Here is a 15,793-nt window from a genome sequence, read left to right on the forward strand (position 1 = left end):
CAGCGCGGGTCCCCCTCGGGGCCGGCAGAGGCCTCGGCACCACCAGAGATGGGAAGAGAAAGTGGCCGCTGTCGCCCAATCAGCGCGTGTCTCCGCCACCCGGGACGGTCTCCCCATCGGCCAATCGCAGCTCAGGGCTCCTGACCAAGCTTTGGGTAAAAGAATTAATAAATGCTCCCGAGCCCGGATCCCCGCACTCGGTGTCACCACAGGAGGAGACTCAGGCAGGCCGCGCTCCCGCCTCACCCGACTCCCCGGCTTGCCGTGGCTCTCTGAGCCCCCTTTTCAGGGACCCCAGTCGCGGGAGCATTTGCCCGGACTCGCACCAAACTTTTCCGCCCTGGGCTCGGGATCCTGGACTCCGGGGCCTCCCCGCCCTCCCCTTTCCCGGGTTCCAGCTCCGGCCTCTGGACTAGGAACCGACAGCACCCCTCCCCGCGTCCTTCCCTCTCTCTCCAGCCGTTTTGGGGAGGGGCTCTCCACGCTCCGGATAGTTTCCGAGGGTCACTCGCACCGCACTCGCCTTTCCGTTTCGCCTTCACCTGGATATAATTTCCGAGCGAAGCTGCCCCCAGGATGACCACGCTGGCCGGCGCTGTGCCCAGGATGATGCGGCCGGGCCCGGGGCAGAACTACCCGCGCAGCGGGTTCCCTCTGGAAGGTAAGGGAGGGCCTCAGGGCGCCGCCTGGATCCCGGGGCCTGGGACCGGCTGCCTCACCCCATCTGCAGGCTCCACAGGCTCCTTTGGTGCTTCCAGTAAGCCCATTCCCCGGGCACCCCACACCCCAAGAAGCACCAGTCGGGGTAGAGGACCTACTCGATTTCCTTTCTGCAAATGGAGCGCGCTGCTCTCTTCAAATCCGGACGGAGCTGGGCGGCCAGGCCTGCAGCGGGCCGGGGCGACCTGCCCCTGTTGTTTTGGAAATGTCGCGGTGGAGAAAGGGTGAATCAGCTTCTGAGCTGCAGAAGCAACTTCTCCGCAATTTGTCCACTCGAAATTGTCTCGAAATTGTCCCGGCTGCGCCCACACTTGTGAAACATATGTTAGTTCAGGAAGCATTTTTTTGCCCTGCAAAATTGTGGTGGCTGACGCCGCGCCATTGTGATTGGAATTTTTAGAATAATTAAATAAATTAGAATTCTATTTGTGTCAAATAGCGTCTAGAATTTTCTGTAACTTGTTTAGGAATCGCCTTTCAGTCCACTTGAAGATTCTGGGAATCCCGAGGAGGCAGGAAGCCTTGTGCAAGCCTGAGCCGTTTCCAATGGTTTTCGAGGTTAGGGTGCTCCAGCAGAGATGCTCATCGCCCCCACCCCCACCCCCTTCACACCCAGCCTAGAGTAGAATGTAACACCCAGAGCAGGAATGGGGGCTAGGGGACCCAGGAGCAGTCCTGCCGCTGCTGTGGTCTCTGTCCCAAGATGTAACAGGTGACACAGGCACTGCTGCGTGGGCCTCCTTTCTGGACCCGCTTTGACTCTTGGCTGCTGCGCTTTTGGCTAGAAACCCCAAGGGCTATCAGCTCGCCCAAGTCCCTTAGAAAGGGAGCGATCCCAATTGGACAGGGATCGGTGGGATCAGAGTTCATCAAGGCCAGCGCCTGGGTGAACTTCTCTTCGCCAGGCGGCTGTTTCTAGAGCAAGCTAGACACTCTATGAGCTACAGGATCTCCTAAGTTGCCACTCCTCCCGGGCCCAAAATGGAAGATGCTTTCTCTGGGGAGAATTATTTTGCCCCACTTGCTGTCTTTACACAAGGTTACACGCGCTATATTGCTAAATAATTTGAACAAATGTGATTGAAAGGAGGTCTGGGTCTGGGAGTCCGATGTCGAGCAGTTTCAGTGTCGGTGCTGTAACATGAGGATGGGCCAGAAGACTGCGAAATTAAGTGCTGCTCTTCTTTGCTTTTTATTTTCCTCCAGTGACTTTTCCCTTCCCTTCCCTTTTTCCCTCTTTTTCACCTTCCCACAGTGTCCACTCCCCTCGGCCAGGGCCGCGTCAACCAGCTCGGCGGCGTTTTTATCAACGGCAGGCCGCTGCCCAACCACATCCGCCACAAGATCGTGGAGATGGCCCACCACGGCATCCGGCCCTGTGTCATCTCGCGCCAGCTGCGCGTGTCCCACGGCTGCGTCTCCAAGATCCTGTGCAGGTACCAGGAGACCGGCTCCATACGTCCTGGTGCCATCGGCGGCAGCAAGCCCAAGGTGAGAGGGCGGGCCTTGCCCTCCTGGCTCCCAGACTGTGGTCCCCTGTTTGGGGGAAGAGTGGGCAGGGGGGAATGGCTGGCATCTGGGGCTCTCCAATGAGTTATTTTTGAAGTTTGTGGAAGTGTGTAAAGGGGTGTGTGTGTGTATGTGTGTGCGTGCCCTGGACACTTCTTGATGAACACTTAGGGAAAGCTCTCTCCTTTTTGCAAAGGAAAAATCACATTTGTTTTTTACAGCCCATAAGCCTTGCAATCCTCATCAAATTATTTTAATAGATAAACACTTAAAGTAGGCAAGCTGTATGTGCCCACCTGTTGCCGACTTCTTCCTTAAGTGTCTTCCCAGCTCCCACCCATGGCACTGTCCTTTCCAAAACGAATGTAAGGAACCTCTTCAGGTTTTATACCGGTTTGTCTCCCAAACCCCGCCCTCAGTCTCCCCCAGTGCAAATTGTTTTCAATGAGTCAAAAACTAGGATGATTAGTTTTCTTTGTAATAAGCCAATGACTCCATTAAAAAATATAAGCAGTTTGGTGCTATCCTCAAATTATTTTGGTTCCCTTTTTAAAAAGAAAGAGTCACGCCAACTAGGGTTGAGTGGGAGGGAATTACACAAGGTCTGTCTTTTCTTCCAGTTGCCACGGGGCAAAATCAAGAGGGTTATGGTAAACCGAAGACCTCCAAACACCCTCCTCTTCCTTCCCATCTATTGAAACCCTTTCACAGCCTTTCTAAGAATCTTTGGAACCTTCTTCTTCTTTAAAAAATATATATACTGGCGGCGGAGAGAAGAGTCAGTCTCTCTTATTTATATTTGTCATCGACTCGAAGTTTTAAAAACCTAAATACGTACCTTTACATTTCAGTCTTCACTTTAGCATAACTATACCTTTGGAAAAGCACAAGTGGAAGATTTAACTTAATTTTTCAGCTCCTTTTTCAAGCATTGCTTTTTTAGTTTCGTTTTCATGTTGGTTCTGTGTAAGGAGTTGCCTTATTTCCAGGGATGAGAAAGTACAACCCCACCCCACCCCCATCAAGATGTTATAATTCTTTTGAATTTATCCCGGTTGTCTGGGGCCTGTCTCGGGGAGGTAGAGGCTTCCCAGGCTGCTCCGGAATGGGATGTGTTCTTGTCTGTCTCTTTCTAAAGTGCCTCGGAGAGTTGGGGTCTTTTTGCTAACAAAGGGGGACTGTCCCAGAGGATTCAGGGAGGAGCATCCCGACAGGCCCAGCGGCGGTGGGGCCGCCACCTGGCCCAGGGTACTGGGTACCAACGCCTGCCCGCCTGTTCTCTTAAAGCAGGTGACAACGCCTGACGTGGAGAAGAAAATTGAGGAATACAAAAGAGAGAACCCGGGCATGTTCAGCTGGGAAATCCGAGACAAATTACTTAAGGACGCGGTCTGTGATCGAAACACCGTGCCCTCAGGTACTAGGCCCATTAACGTCTCCCCGAGGCGCGATAGTCGCTATTACCCCGGCAGGTAGAACAAGACGTAATCACCCCAATTATCGATCTCAGCTATTGGAAGGTGGCCTCTCCCGAGGCCCTGAAATATTTAACAACCAGGCGTTCTTGGCACTTTATGGAGGGAGGGGTGAAATGCTTGTCCTGGGGGCGGAGGGTGGCGAGACCACCGCTGAGGACTCCCCAAAGAAGATTTCTGACAAGGAGGCAGGGCAGGAAACGTGAGGCGGAGGCAGAGCGTTTATTAATATTGATGTTCCCTTTTAAAGAGAAACAAATGTTTTGGTAACCCCAACCGAAGGGAGATGGGGCCCGCGCCGGGAGGGACTTTGCCGTGTGCGCAGGGCTGTGGAGGCTTTCACAACGGCCCCGATTGCCCCCGAGAGTCTCAGGGACGGTCAGGAGCCCCCTGCCGCGGCAGCCTGGGGGAGGCGGAGGGAGAAGAGGGGCGAGCACGGGGCCAGCTCGAGGGCGCACGGGAGGGTTTGTTTTTAATTAAAAGGAAACTCCCTTTTTCCCTCTGCGAGAAACATATATTTCAGAACATGGATTTGTTTACCAGACTGGAATCTGGAAAAAATAAGTGGGAGAGAGTGCATTTTCTTTTGATTTTTACAATAGGAAACGATTCTACAGTTGAAATTTAAACCCTTTATAGCCTTAAAAAAAAAAAAAAAAGGAAAGGAAAAGAAGAAACTTGATTTACGGGGGTGGGGGCGGGGGCGGTGGTGGACAGGTCAGCTTTGGTTCTTCCTCCCTTAAGGCGAACCGCAGGATCCATGCATTCAGGTGGGGAGGAAGGAGGATACCCAGTGGGCTGGTGGGAGAATTCTCTTAGATTGGAGACCTAGAGCCCGGTCTTTGGAGTCCAAGAAGGGAAACGCTTCCTGCCCAGAATCGAGGGACAAAGATGGCATCCGGCCCTAACCTGGAGGCGCGGTTTTCCCAGGCTCCGTCTTTCAGTACCGAGATACAGATAATAGGGAGGGGGGTTTGAATGGCAGGATGAGAGGGCTGGAGAAGGATGTGGATGCCCAGGGATGCAGGAGGGGACACCCGAGCAGTGCAGGGCAGCGGCTCTAGGGACCTGGCTAGGGGTTGGTGGGGGGGCCTCCTTCCCGCACAGTCCCTCTTGTCTCAGCTATGCGCACTCCCTTGCTTCCTTCCTCCTCCCGCCCTCAGTGAGTTCCATCAGCCGCATCCTGAGGAGTAAATTCGGGAAAGGTGAAGAGGAGGAGGCCGACTTGGAGAGGAAGGAGGCAGAGGAAAGCGAGAAGAAGGCCAAACACAGCATCGACGGCATCCTGAGCGAGCGAGGTAAGAGGTGGCGCCTTGGGCGGCGCACTCGCTGGGGACCTTGGCGGGCATCGGCTCCCTGACGTTGCGGATCTGAAGGCAGCCAAGCCCAGCTTGGATCAAGGTCCCTTCATGCGCGGAGTAAGGGCATGGAAGTGGAAGACCAGAGGGACACTAGGAATTAAAACAAACATTTCTATTCTGCTTAGTTTTTCCGTTTTGTAAATCTTTCTTTCTTACCACTGTCAGCCCCTGGGATTCTAGAACTGTGAATTGTGCTCTGTTGGAGGGGGCAGGGGAAGCTGTTACTCTCTTGCCATTAAACGGTATGAGACTGGGCATCTCTGAGCAATTGTAGGGCCTGGGATAGAGGGTACTTGAATCTTCAGAAGTTGAAGTAGCTTTTATGCTCTCAGGAAAGGCCCTGGTCTCCGGAGTTTCCCCGCAGTAAAGGAGAGAGAGAGAGAGAGAGAGAGAGAGAACTCTTTTGGGCAAGGGCCTTCCAAAAGTTGCCCCCACATTGGCTGCCTTATAAATGTGTGTGTGTGTTCACTGGTTTGATTTGTTTGAAATTAATTTTCAAATGTGACGGGGTTTAACCTGTGTGTGTCTGGGAATTGAAAGGAACCCAAGCTCTGGGTTACAAATTGAAGGGATCTGGGTTCTTAGAGTGCGGGCACCCTCTGTCTTCTAGGGGTACGGACCTCCGATTCCTTTTTGGCTGTGCACTGTCAGCACTAAGAAAAAAAAATCTCCCTCATGGGAGACAGAAGTGCAGCTCGCTTCCCCTTCACCCGCTGCAAGTCATCCTCAAACTTTAAGGGTACACACGCAAAAAGAAAAAAAGAAAAGAAAAGAAATGCCATCAGAGTTGAACCAGGGAGGGATCATTGCAGTGGGAGATGGGGGGATTGTGTCTCAGTGGCTTTGGCCTTGGAGATGGTTGCCCCTTTTCAAATGCACAAATGGTCAAGAGTGGCCAGCAGCCCCACTCGCGCCTGAAGTTACCCCACCTGGGACCTGGAGTTCACCGGGCAAAGTCAGTTTTGGAGTTGCCAGAGGGACAGGAGGCTTTCCAGGGGGGCTCAGAGCCGTCACCAACTGCGACTAGCTGGGTCTGAGCCCTTACCAGAGTGGCATCCAAGTGGGACTTCTTTTATCTTCATTGCCCAACTCTGGGGCAGCCACTGGCTCTCCTGAGCGGCTGCTTTACAAAGCAGTGCAAGATCTGTACACAACCTGGAAGGAACATTTAGATTTGGAAGTTACAGACCCAAATGGCTGATTTGAGGGAAAAACAAATGTAGATACTCTGATGCACACAAGAAATCAAAGACATGTCCAACTACAGCAGATTGGGAAGGGAGATGCTTCCTTTGCTGTATGAGAGAGGCCTCCTACGGACTCAGCCTAAATCCTCTTTTTAGAGAGTGCATTTTTCTGCCCTGGTCTCTGAGAAGATACCTTGGCTGTTATCCCAGGCCTAGCTGCAGCATAGAGGTGCTGAGAAGGGAGGAAGGTAGGGAGTCAGACAACCCCAAACCAAATGTGTTCCTGTGGGCAATGGGGAGAAGAGCCCGGAGCAGTCACAGAGGCTGGGGACTCACGGCTTTGCTACTTGTTGCTGGAGGCACTGGCGTGGCAGGCTGGCTGCTCTCTCGCAGTACAGGCGACTGAGGCCCAGGAGACAAAACGTCCCAAATGAGCTGGTCAAACATTTGTACAACTTTTCCAGCTTTTACAAAGAAGGCCTTCTCTACACAATCTACACTTGGAGATGAACTTGGGAGACAAAGCCTGGAGAGTCCATTGAAACTCACACTTTAGCTCAGCCCAGACAAAGCTCCAGCTCGGAGCAGCTTGATGTGAACAAAGGAAGGCAACCTTTTTATAATTCAAGGAGAAAGGAAGAGAAAACAGCACCACAAAAGGCTGAGAATAGACATTATGGGCTTGCAATGAGGGATGAATTATTCAATGAGCCCCAATAGCTGCTGCGCCAGGAAGTTTTATGGACTCTCCAGCGTGGAAAAAGTGGCCATTTCACCTACAAAATGTTTCTAGTCTTTTGGGCTGTCTAGCTGGGCCGGCTGCTATTCAAGGGCAATTGCTACCATTTTTAAAATCAGAGTATTCTCCCCAGTGGGGGCTGTGCTGTTGGAAACACACACACACACACACACACACACACACACACACACACACACACACACACCTTGGAGACTGAAGCCTAATTTAATTTGGGGTTGTCAAGGAAGATGCAGTGTCAGTCTCTTCAGCACCTCTAGCTCCTTTTTAGGTGAGCCCTGGAGGGCAACAGGGGCCCAGAGAAAGGACAGAGTGAGGTGTAGTTTGAAGTCTAGAAACTTCAAAAACTTCTTTCTGTTGTTTGGGCATCAAAAATCCCAGGCTGCCCGCTTGTAAAATAGAATGAATGCTGATAAAGCGCTCCTAGCGCCCTGGCAGAGAGGGAGGAGAAATCTGAGGGAGGAGGGACTTTGGGGTCCCCTGACCAGTGTGGTGTATTCTTGCCTGTTTCCAGTGAGTGGGTCTGGTGGGTGCTGTTGAGCCTGGCTTTTCAAGGGACATCTTTGGCCTGAGCTCTGCTTGGCAGACACTGGGACAAAAGGATTGAGCCACCTTGAATGAGGTCAGAATCACCCTCATTCTTCTCTCCAGTGTCTTTCTCTCAGATGGTCCTCTTAACTTTCCCAGCTTTCCCTTTTCCCTCGTTCAATCCAAGAGCTGAGTGGCTTGCGGAGCTAGTGCGCTCGGGCCCGCGCTCCCTAACGGGCGCGCACTAAGCATGATGCACCCTTGCTGCATCCATCCTTCCAGCTTCATAGCTCAGGAGAAAGGAGAGGGCTGGGCGGCTCAGGAACACTACCCCCGCCCGCTATCGCCAATCCCCCTAGCTCCTGGCCCGCGCTGAGACTGGAGCAGGGGCAGCCGGGGGAGCCAAGTCCTGGCCGAGGCATCCGGGGCTGTGGGCACGGCCCTGCGCAGCGGCCGCTCAATGGGCGCCTCTGTTCCTCCCCCGGCTCGGCCGAGCGGGCCCGCGGGCGCCGCCACAATGGGCTGGGCCCCCACTCCTGCGCTCTGCGCCAAAGCGCCGCGCCGCGCCGCCCCCTCCCCTACTCTCTGGACGGCTCGAAGCTTAGCTCGCCGGGCTGCAGCCGACTCAATTGCCTCCTTTATGTCCTTCTCACTTTCATCTAGACACAGCCCGCCTCCCCCCTTCTTCTCCTCTTTTTTTTTTCCTCCCTTGCCTGAGGCTCACATTAGTGAAATTTCTGCAACCTCCCCCTATTTTTTTCTTATTTTAAAGAAAGCCCTTAACACAAAAGCGGTGACTAATCAATAGAAACTGCCCCTTCATCATCTCCTCCTCCTCCTCCACCCCTCCTTCTTCTCCTCCAGCAGGGTGACGCTTTTCCTGTTTGTGAGTTTTGGGAAACATTTTTGCTTTGTGCAGTAATGGAATTAGAGGACAGTTGAGGACTGTAAATGGACACGCGACTGCAAGACTCTCGCTTAAATATTTAGATGCAACGTTACAATTACTGACTTGTTGTAGTGGCTTTGAAGTGGCAGCTCCGGAGTGCAGGGGGAGAGAGGCCAGATTGCCAAATTGATGTTTTGATTGGGGACTGGCGATACACTCTCATAAGACTTTCCTCCCTTTTAAAATCACAAGTGAGCGTGGGAGGTTTGCAACAATTTAAAAGATACCGCTAAGAGATCTCAAGCATAGTCGATTGGGGGCTTATATTCCTTTCCTATCTGTCCCCTCCTATTTGACGTTTACAAAAAAGAGTGCTTTCTTAAAAAATTGGAGAAAGTAAAAGTGACAAAAGTTTTGCTCAAGTTTCCATTTTATTTGTAAGCTTGTCAGCTTTTGTAAAGTTCACGAGGACGACTTCAGCTTTTTTGAGGGGAGGTAGGGGAAGATAAATCAGTTTAAAACGTAGAAAAGCATTAAAGGTCTTTGGAATATTTTATTTCCAGTGAAATCATGAAAAGAGCACTCTTATCATTAAGGGACTGCTGAAATCAAGGAAAACGAAGGGTCATTTCTTTTCCCGTTACTGAGCAGGAAGGGACATTTTGGTTCAAGGTTGGGAAGAAGGGAAGGCGGGAGACAAACTTTCCCATAGATTAAAATCATTGGGTGTAGGATCATAGGTTTATGGCCTCGGATCCTTTATTCAAGTGGACGGACCAGACCGCTCTCCAAGTCAATTTGTTAGGATCACGAATTTGACCTCAACGTCGTCTCGATTGTTTAGAGTAAACTTCATATTTTCTGAAGTCCTTGCAAAACTCAACAAAGAAATACCACCCATTTAAAAAAGTGTTGGAAGTATCAGAACTTGAATTCTATTAGAACACCACGCCGTGTTCTATCTGTTAATGTCGCGGTAACAATTTTCCTGCTGCAACGACTTGAAAGGAAACACCAGAGTTCAGCTCCTAGCTTTTTCTTTTCGCCTATTTGGTTTGGTTGACTGCTGTGTGCTTACCTGCTAGCCTTATTGAAAACATGTAGATTTTCTAATTAATGCTTGAAATCGTATGTTTATTTTGGGGTTTGATTTGATTGTTGATAGCACCGGAACCAGGACGTAGGGGCTTCTACTGCGTAATAATTACTGAAGGGTCATTTAAAAGTCCCCAGGGCTGAGCAGTAAAACCCACCCGGGCGGTGAGGCGGAACCAGTCAGCGCGCAGCGGTTCAGGCGAGTGGAATATACAGAAATCGATCACGTGAACAGGAGCGTGGCCGCTAAATCCGAATGGCTTCAGCGTCCATGAATGCATATATTTTGAGAACAACAACAAAAAATTCTTCCTACTGTGAGACTAAATGTTTAAGTTGTATATAAGTAGATGGCCAATGAAAATGAAAAGCTGCAACAGTAACAACAAACAAACGCCGAGAAATAGAGTTTGGCTTGGGCTGGAACAGAACATGTTTTAAGTTCGATTGGATTCTGTATGACAGGTACCCTTACCCAGGAGGGTAAATAAAGATTAAAGAACAGTTTAGAATGTACATATATAACTAACAAGACACTAAAAGGCAATTAAGCAGTCAGTTTAATGTCTTATCTCACTGGCTGCTCTGGGGTTGTTTTACAAGTGGGAATTAAAATCTGAAAAGGAAGTTTTCAGCAGCTCTGGCCAAATATTGATTAAGTAGCTGTTTGTGATACCATTGTTACGCATTAAAAGGCCGGGAGCGCGGCCCCTCAGTGGTCATCTTCCATTGTGCCGGGTTCTTAACCACAGAGATCAAAGCGGGATCATTTCAATTTATCTGTCCTGGAAAATCCTTCTTTTCCTCTGAAATCTCTAAGGAGGAATTGACCAAATTCTCTTTAAGAAATAGGAACTGAAACCAGTTACATGTTGTAGGTTTGTAGAGAAGACTCATGGGGTGTTTTTAATTATCCTATCGTGATTTCTTACTTAGAACTGAGGCTATGATGGTGAATTTATCATCAAATAGATTCTCATTTTGTCGAGGGGTGGGTGGCAGAAAGCACGGCAGCTACTACCTGCCTGTTGCTAAATTTCTAAATACAAAAGTTGCCCTAAAGTTGTCTTCCAAGCTGGAATTTAATGAAAACATAGCAGATTTTTATGTAAGATTAGGTGGGGAATAATTAAATATACAGGAATCTGAGAGTTATATTGACTACATCTCTCTACCCGTGTTTCCATAATTTCTGTGTTTATAGATGGTTAGGTGACTCTCATGTATATTTCTAATCCTCTATAATTTGGGAATAGATATGTGTTTATGTGTGCGGTATGTGTATTGTTAGAGTTTAATTATTACACTAAGAATTATGCTGGCACTAAACTATAGTTGCACAAAATGAAGATATGTTTGTCCTATGGATTGCACTTTCTCAAGTCATCAGAAACTGAGGTAACAGCACAGTCTCCCAGTTGTTGAATGCCAGGAGAAATATTTCCTTGAATCACTTTACGACTTTTTTAAACTGTTGATTCTGAGATGAACTATTAGACTTTTGTTTAAGAACTCAGTGTATTTGCATAGGTTTTTCTTTTATTATGAAAGCAAAACTTCTGCAAAGGAATCTTTTGGAAATACCATCTCTGCGCTTAATTTGCAAATTCCAACAAAGAGCACTAACTGAGGTTGTACAATTCATGCCAGATTTAGGCTTTGGATATATAACTGTGCATCATGAATCTGCCTGTGTGTGAGGTTTTCAAATCTCCTTCTTTGTGCTCATTTCATCACTAAAAAATTGTGCATGAGGCTTTATTATTTTATTTTTTACTCTTGTTCGCTCTTGAGCAAGATGAATCTTGACATAGAGAGCAGAATTTTGGTGGGTATTATCTAATATTTTCTATTAGAATCCTCCTATTAATTAATAATCTATCTGTGCTTAAATGCTCTCTGATGTAAAATATTTACTACCAAACATTGCAGTGTAGAACAACTGCCTGAAATAGATTAAGCCAGAAGTTACAGTTAGCTCAGATTTGTTACGGTTCCCATGTCCTGGGTCCAGATATAGCATTAAATAGTTCTTTGTCGTATATTTCAAATGTATATTTCATATACATACAGAGTTCAAGAACTTTTCATCCTTGTGTATTAGGCTGTGTATTCATACACTGCCCCAGGGACAGCAGCTTCCAGCTCCAAGCTGGGCCTCACCTCAGTACCAACTCAAAATTGCTGACCCAAGAACCGGCTGCCTTTAGTTGGGGAATTGTGAAAAGGAATTTCAGATATTTCTGAGAAAATTCAGATATTGCCATCTTTCTGGAAGATAGACACCAAAGCAGCAGTAAGTATTATAATTCTATAATAGGTGAATAATAGGTGTTATAATTTCTTACCTTCAATACCTATTTTATTTCTTTCCTTCCTAATAAAGGTTAGTGAGAAGACTAATCCCCTAATGGCCATCCTCTGCCCTATTGGGAAAGATATTTTTGTCCCATTCACACCAGTCTTTGGTAGAGCAAGATGCAACTCAGCTTTTAGCTCTACCCTACAGTGTTGGGAAATACTGAGCTCCAATAGCATTGTGAGCTTTTGCTGGAAGCAGAGCACCTCTCCTTTAGGAAAGCTTTCTTCAAATTATCTAAGCTGAGATTATGCTCCAAAATGAACAGAATACATATATTTCCAATTTTTAGTTGGAATATGCACAGTTATCAAAATGCCTATTTAACATTATAAAACACCGATTCAAGAGAGAAGAATTAGAAAGTTCACAACTGTCAAAGGGAGATATGAAAATCATGAAATATAGTTATTGAGGACAGTTGAAGAATAATAGGTGTTATAAATTCTTATCTTCTTCTTTTCCTTCTTTCCTTCCTGATAAATCTTTTTAAAAACCACCAACAGGTAATTGCTGCTGTTGAAGTGGCCACTTGTCTTTGAAAATGAAATTGTATTGAATAAAGGGCAACAGTGTTAACAATTTGATTTGATGCACATTTCTTCTAGGAGAAACGAAAATCTTGAGAAAGCATTTTGCCTCGCACATTGCATACAGCAAAGTTCATAGCATTTTACATTTTGCTGCAGGATTTTAAGTCAAACAAAACAAAACAAAACACCTCCACTTTGTGGTAAAGTAAGTTGATCAAAGTAGTCTGAGTTTTTATGTCCACCTCTTACTAAGGTGATTGATAAATTACCTTCCCTAGCAAAATAGATTAAAACTCAAGGTAGGCAACTATTAAACTAGCTGTATATTTGGCTCCTTAAACTCATTGCGTAATTCCTCGACTACACTTTCTTATGTACTTTTGTTTGGCCATATTTACTGTATCTGTAATAGTATGTGAATATCAACTCTGAATTCTATAAGCCAATTCCCCATGCACCTTGGACCTAATCCAATATATTCTGTTTAAAAATAGCTGATCAAGCAACCCAGCGCGGTGGCTCACGCCTGTAATCCCAGCACTTTGGGAGGCCGAGGGAGGTAGATCACCTGAGGTTGGGAGTTTGAGACCAGCCTGGCCAAATGATGAAACCTCATCTCTACTAAAAATATAAAAATTAGACGGGTGTGATGGCACACGTCTGTAACCCCAGCTACTTTGGAGGCTGAGGCAGGAGAATTGCTTGAACCTGGGAGACGGAGGTTGCAGTGAGCTGAGATCGTGCTACTGCACTTCAGCCTGGATGACAGAGCGAGACTCTGTTTCAGAAAAAAAAAAATAGGTGATCAAAATGCTTTGTGACAGGGACGGGAGACTTCTTGGTTGAACAACATAGGATTGAGAGAGAGGAAATACCACTGATTTTTAGCACTTAAAAATTTATAGGATCATATGGATAATTCAAGTAGTATAGGTTTATCAAGACTTAAATGTAGATTTTCAAAATTTTTATAATTGAAAAGTAGGCATATTTATGGAAACAATGGTAGAATTAAATACATTTGGTCTTGTGTTAATGATTGGAAATAATAAGTAAGTTAGGGTAGAATACTAAGAAAGAAAAGTTAACTGCTATGAAATTTGTGTTTCACCATGGAATTATTGTGTACTCTCATAGTAAATGCTGATATGGTCACATACACATTTGCATTTTTAATAGAAAGCCTGCATTTGCATTTTGTGATTTTTACAGGTACACAGATATGCTAAATGTATATATATACATAAAGTGAAAGTGACTTTTAAATATATCCCTCTTCTCCCCCCACGCTTTTTGTGGCAAACTCCAGTGTAGGCATAACTTACCCAGTTCACAGGCTCTTGGCTCTTACCCAGTTCATTGGCCCTTGCCTTTGAGTACTAACTTCCTAGTTTCCTTTATACTACCTCTTTCTTTCAAAAAGCGTTTCATTTTTAAATGATTATAGATTCATAGAATCTGTCTTCAAACATATATTTAAATTCTTTCAATATTCAAATGTAATATCATGATTAAGAAAATCTTGGCCACAGCGTGTGTGCATGTGTGTGTCTCAATCGTCATGGTTGAGCTTAACCTGAACTAAAGAAAATTAATTGGTCCAATTCATTTTATTATAAGAAAAGCAATAGGTTTCTTCTTTATGAATCCCCACTTGGCTAGTTTCCCAACTGAGGTTCACTAAAGCAATTGAATGCTTTTTGTCTTGTTTGATTTAAACACACTCCAAAGTACCTTTTCAGATCTTTGTTGCATTGTGAAAGCACAGTACCCAAGGTGAAAGTGGTCTGTTTTTGCATCACCAATTTTGCTCTAAAATTGAGACCAAGCACATTTTAGTTGTGACCTCTTGAACTTCAGTTTTGACATCTCTAAGGTAGGGAACTGCATACCAGCTTTCCAGGATTCTGTGAGAAAGAAACGAGAAGGTGCATATTATGTGCAAATTACACCTAGCAGTAAAACTCAAAAGTCTTGGTTGGAGGAAAAAATCTCTGAACATGCAGAAAATGACCAGCCTACAAACTAGCAGATGGGCTCTGCCCAAGGGCAGATAAAACCTAATTCAGGGCTTAGAAACAACAATGAAGACCAAACACACACACACACACACACACACACAGACACCCACCCACACCACTAAGTCCGCTTTCGCCAAGTCAAAAAATTGAGTTTATGAGCAACTATTTAATGTAAATAACTTCAATTTAATGGGTATAAAAAATAAAATTCTAAAACCATTAGCTGAGATGTCAAAACATGCTTCTTAATTACTTTTCCTCCCAGTTTAAAAGGTTACTTTGCTCTTTTAGATTAGCTTGGCTTTTTTTGAAACTACAACTCAAACTTTTTTTGTGTGTTTGGCACAAGTTTTTTCAGCGGAGCAGGAATTGACAAATAGGTTGCTTTTTGAAAATGAGTCTCATATATCCATTCCTATTCCTAAAATGCTGTTACAGTGTTTCATTTTGTGGAATTGTTTTTGCATAGTTTCTCATTATATCCCCTCTTCAGCCTGCGTCATTGTTCTTAAAGGTCTTTATGGCTCTGCACGTGAGGTTGTGTGCATTCTTTTTTCTTTGTGCATGATTCTTCTTAATTCCCTCTCCTTTAAAACTGGAGCTCAGAAGTTTTAAGGATACCTTCCAAAGTAGCACTCTTCAAGCTGAAGGATACATTTTAATGACCTTTCTGTTTCATTTTCCTCCATTTAGTTCCAAAATGTTGGAGGCTTCTGTGTTATTGGGGTGCAGTGTGAGAGTGAAAAAGAAAGTAACCTGGCTAGTAAGGCTCCTAGGAGCTGGAGAGCTCCTGCCCCCATGTTTCTCCTTCTGGCGCAGCTTGGCAGTGCAGCCAGTGGCGGCAAGGAAGGTTGTTTTCTTATCCCCGCATGCACTGGTCTGACCTGTCTCCAAAATAGGTCAGGCTGGGGCACAGCCAGTTTATGCAGCTGTTGCGGCTTAGGCTTCGCAGCAGGCAGCCGAGCTCCTTGGCCAGCCGGGCCCCCAGTGAACTGATAAAAATTCGCTGGCGAGCCATGGGGCCTTCCTTCTGGACGGTCCCGGCCCCCTGAAGGCTTTTAGATGCAAGGAGACTCCTGGATTATGGGGGCCAACTCTCAGCCTCCAAAGGGAAATGTTCTTTTATTCTGAGGATTGCACTCTTGTTGACCCAAACACTCAAGTGAAACATATACTTTGTCAGATTAAAAAAAATTATCGTATTTATTTTTGACTGGGTAAAACGTTCACTTTGCACAAAATTCAAAAGATATAAATGGATGTCCGGTGACTAGTTTTCCTCCCACCTCTGTCTGCTAGTGACCAGTATCTTGTCTATTTTTCCAGACACTCTATGCCAACCAAACAATTACATTTCTC

The 15,793-nt window shown here is 46.3% G+C and overlaps 1 protein-coding gene across 1 annotated transcript in view; it reads left to right on the top strand.

The window, feature by feature from the left end:
• Window positions 1-215: 215 nt before the first annotated feature.
• Window positions 216-15,793, top strand: part of PAX3 (paired box 3) — a 100,525-nt gene continuing 84,947 nt past the window's right edge. The window contains exons 1-4 of the mRNA XM_050752483.1: window positions 216-661; window positions 1,976-2,211; window positions 3,517-3,646; window positions 4,868-5,002. Coding sequence (XP_050608440.1) covers window positions 577-661; window positions 1,976-2,211; window positions 3,517-3,646; window positions 4,868-5,002 — 586 coding nt within the window. The 5' untranslated portion in view covers window positions 216-576. The remainder of the gene's footprint in view (window positions 662-1,975; window positions 2,212-3,516; window positions 3,647-4,867; window positions 5,003-15,793) is intronic.

The sequence above is a fragment of the Macaca thibetana genome, chromosome 12 (genome assembly GCF_024542745.1).
Source record: "Macaca thibetana thibetana isolate TM-01 chromosome 12, ASM2454274v1, whole genome shotgun sequence".
In the NCBI taxonomy this organism is placed as follows: Eukaryota; Metazoa; Chordata; class Mammalia; order Primates; family Cercopithecidae; genus Macaca; species Macaca thibetana.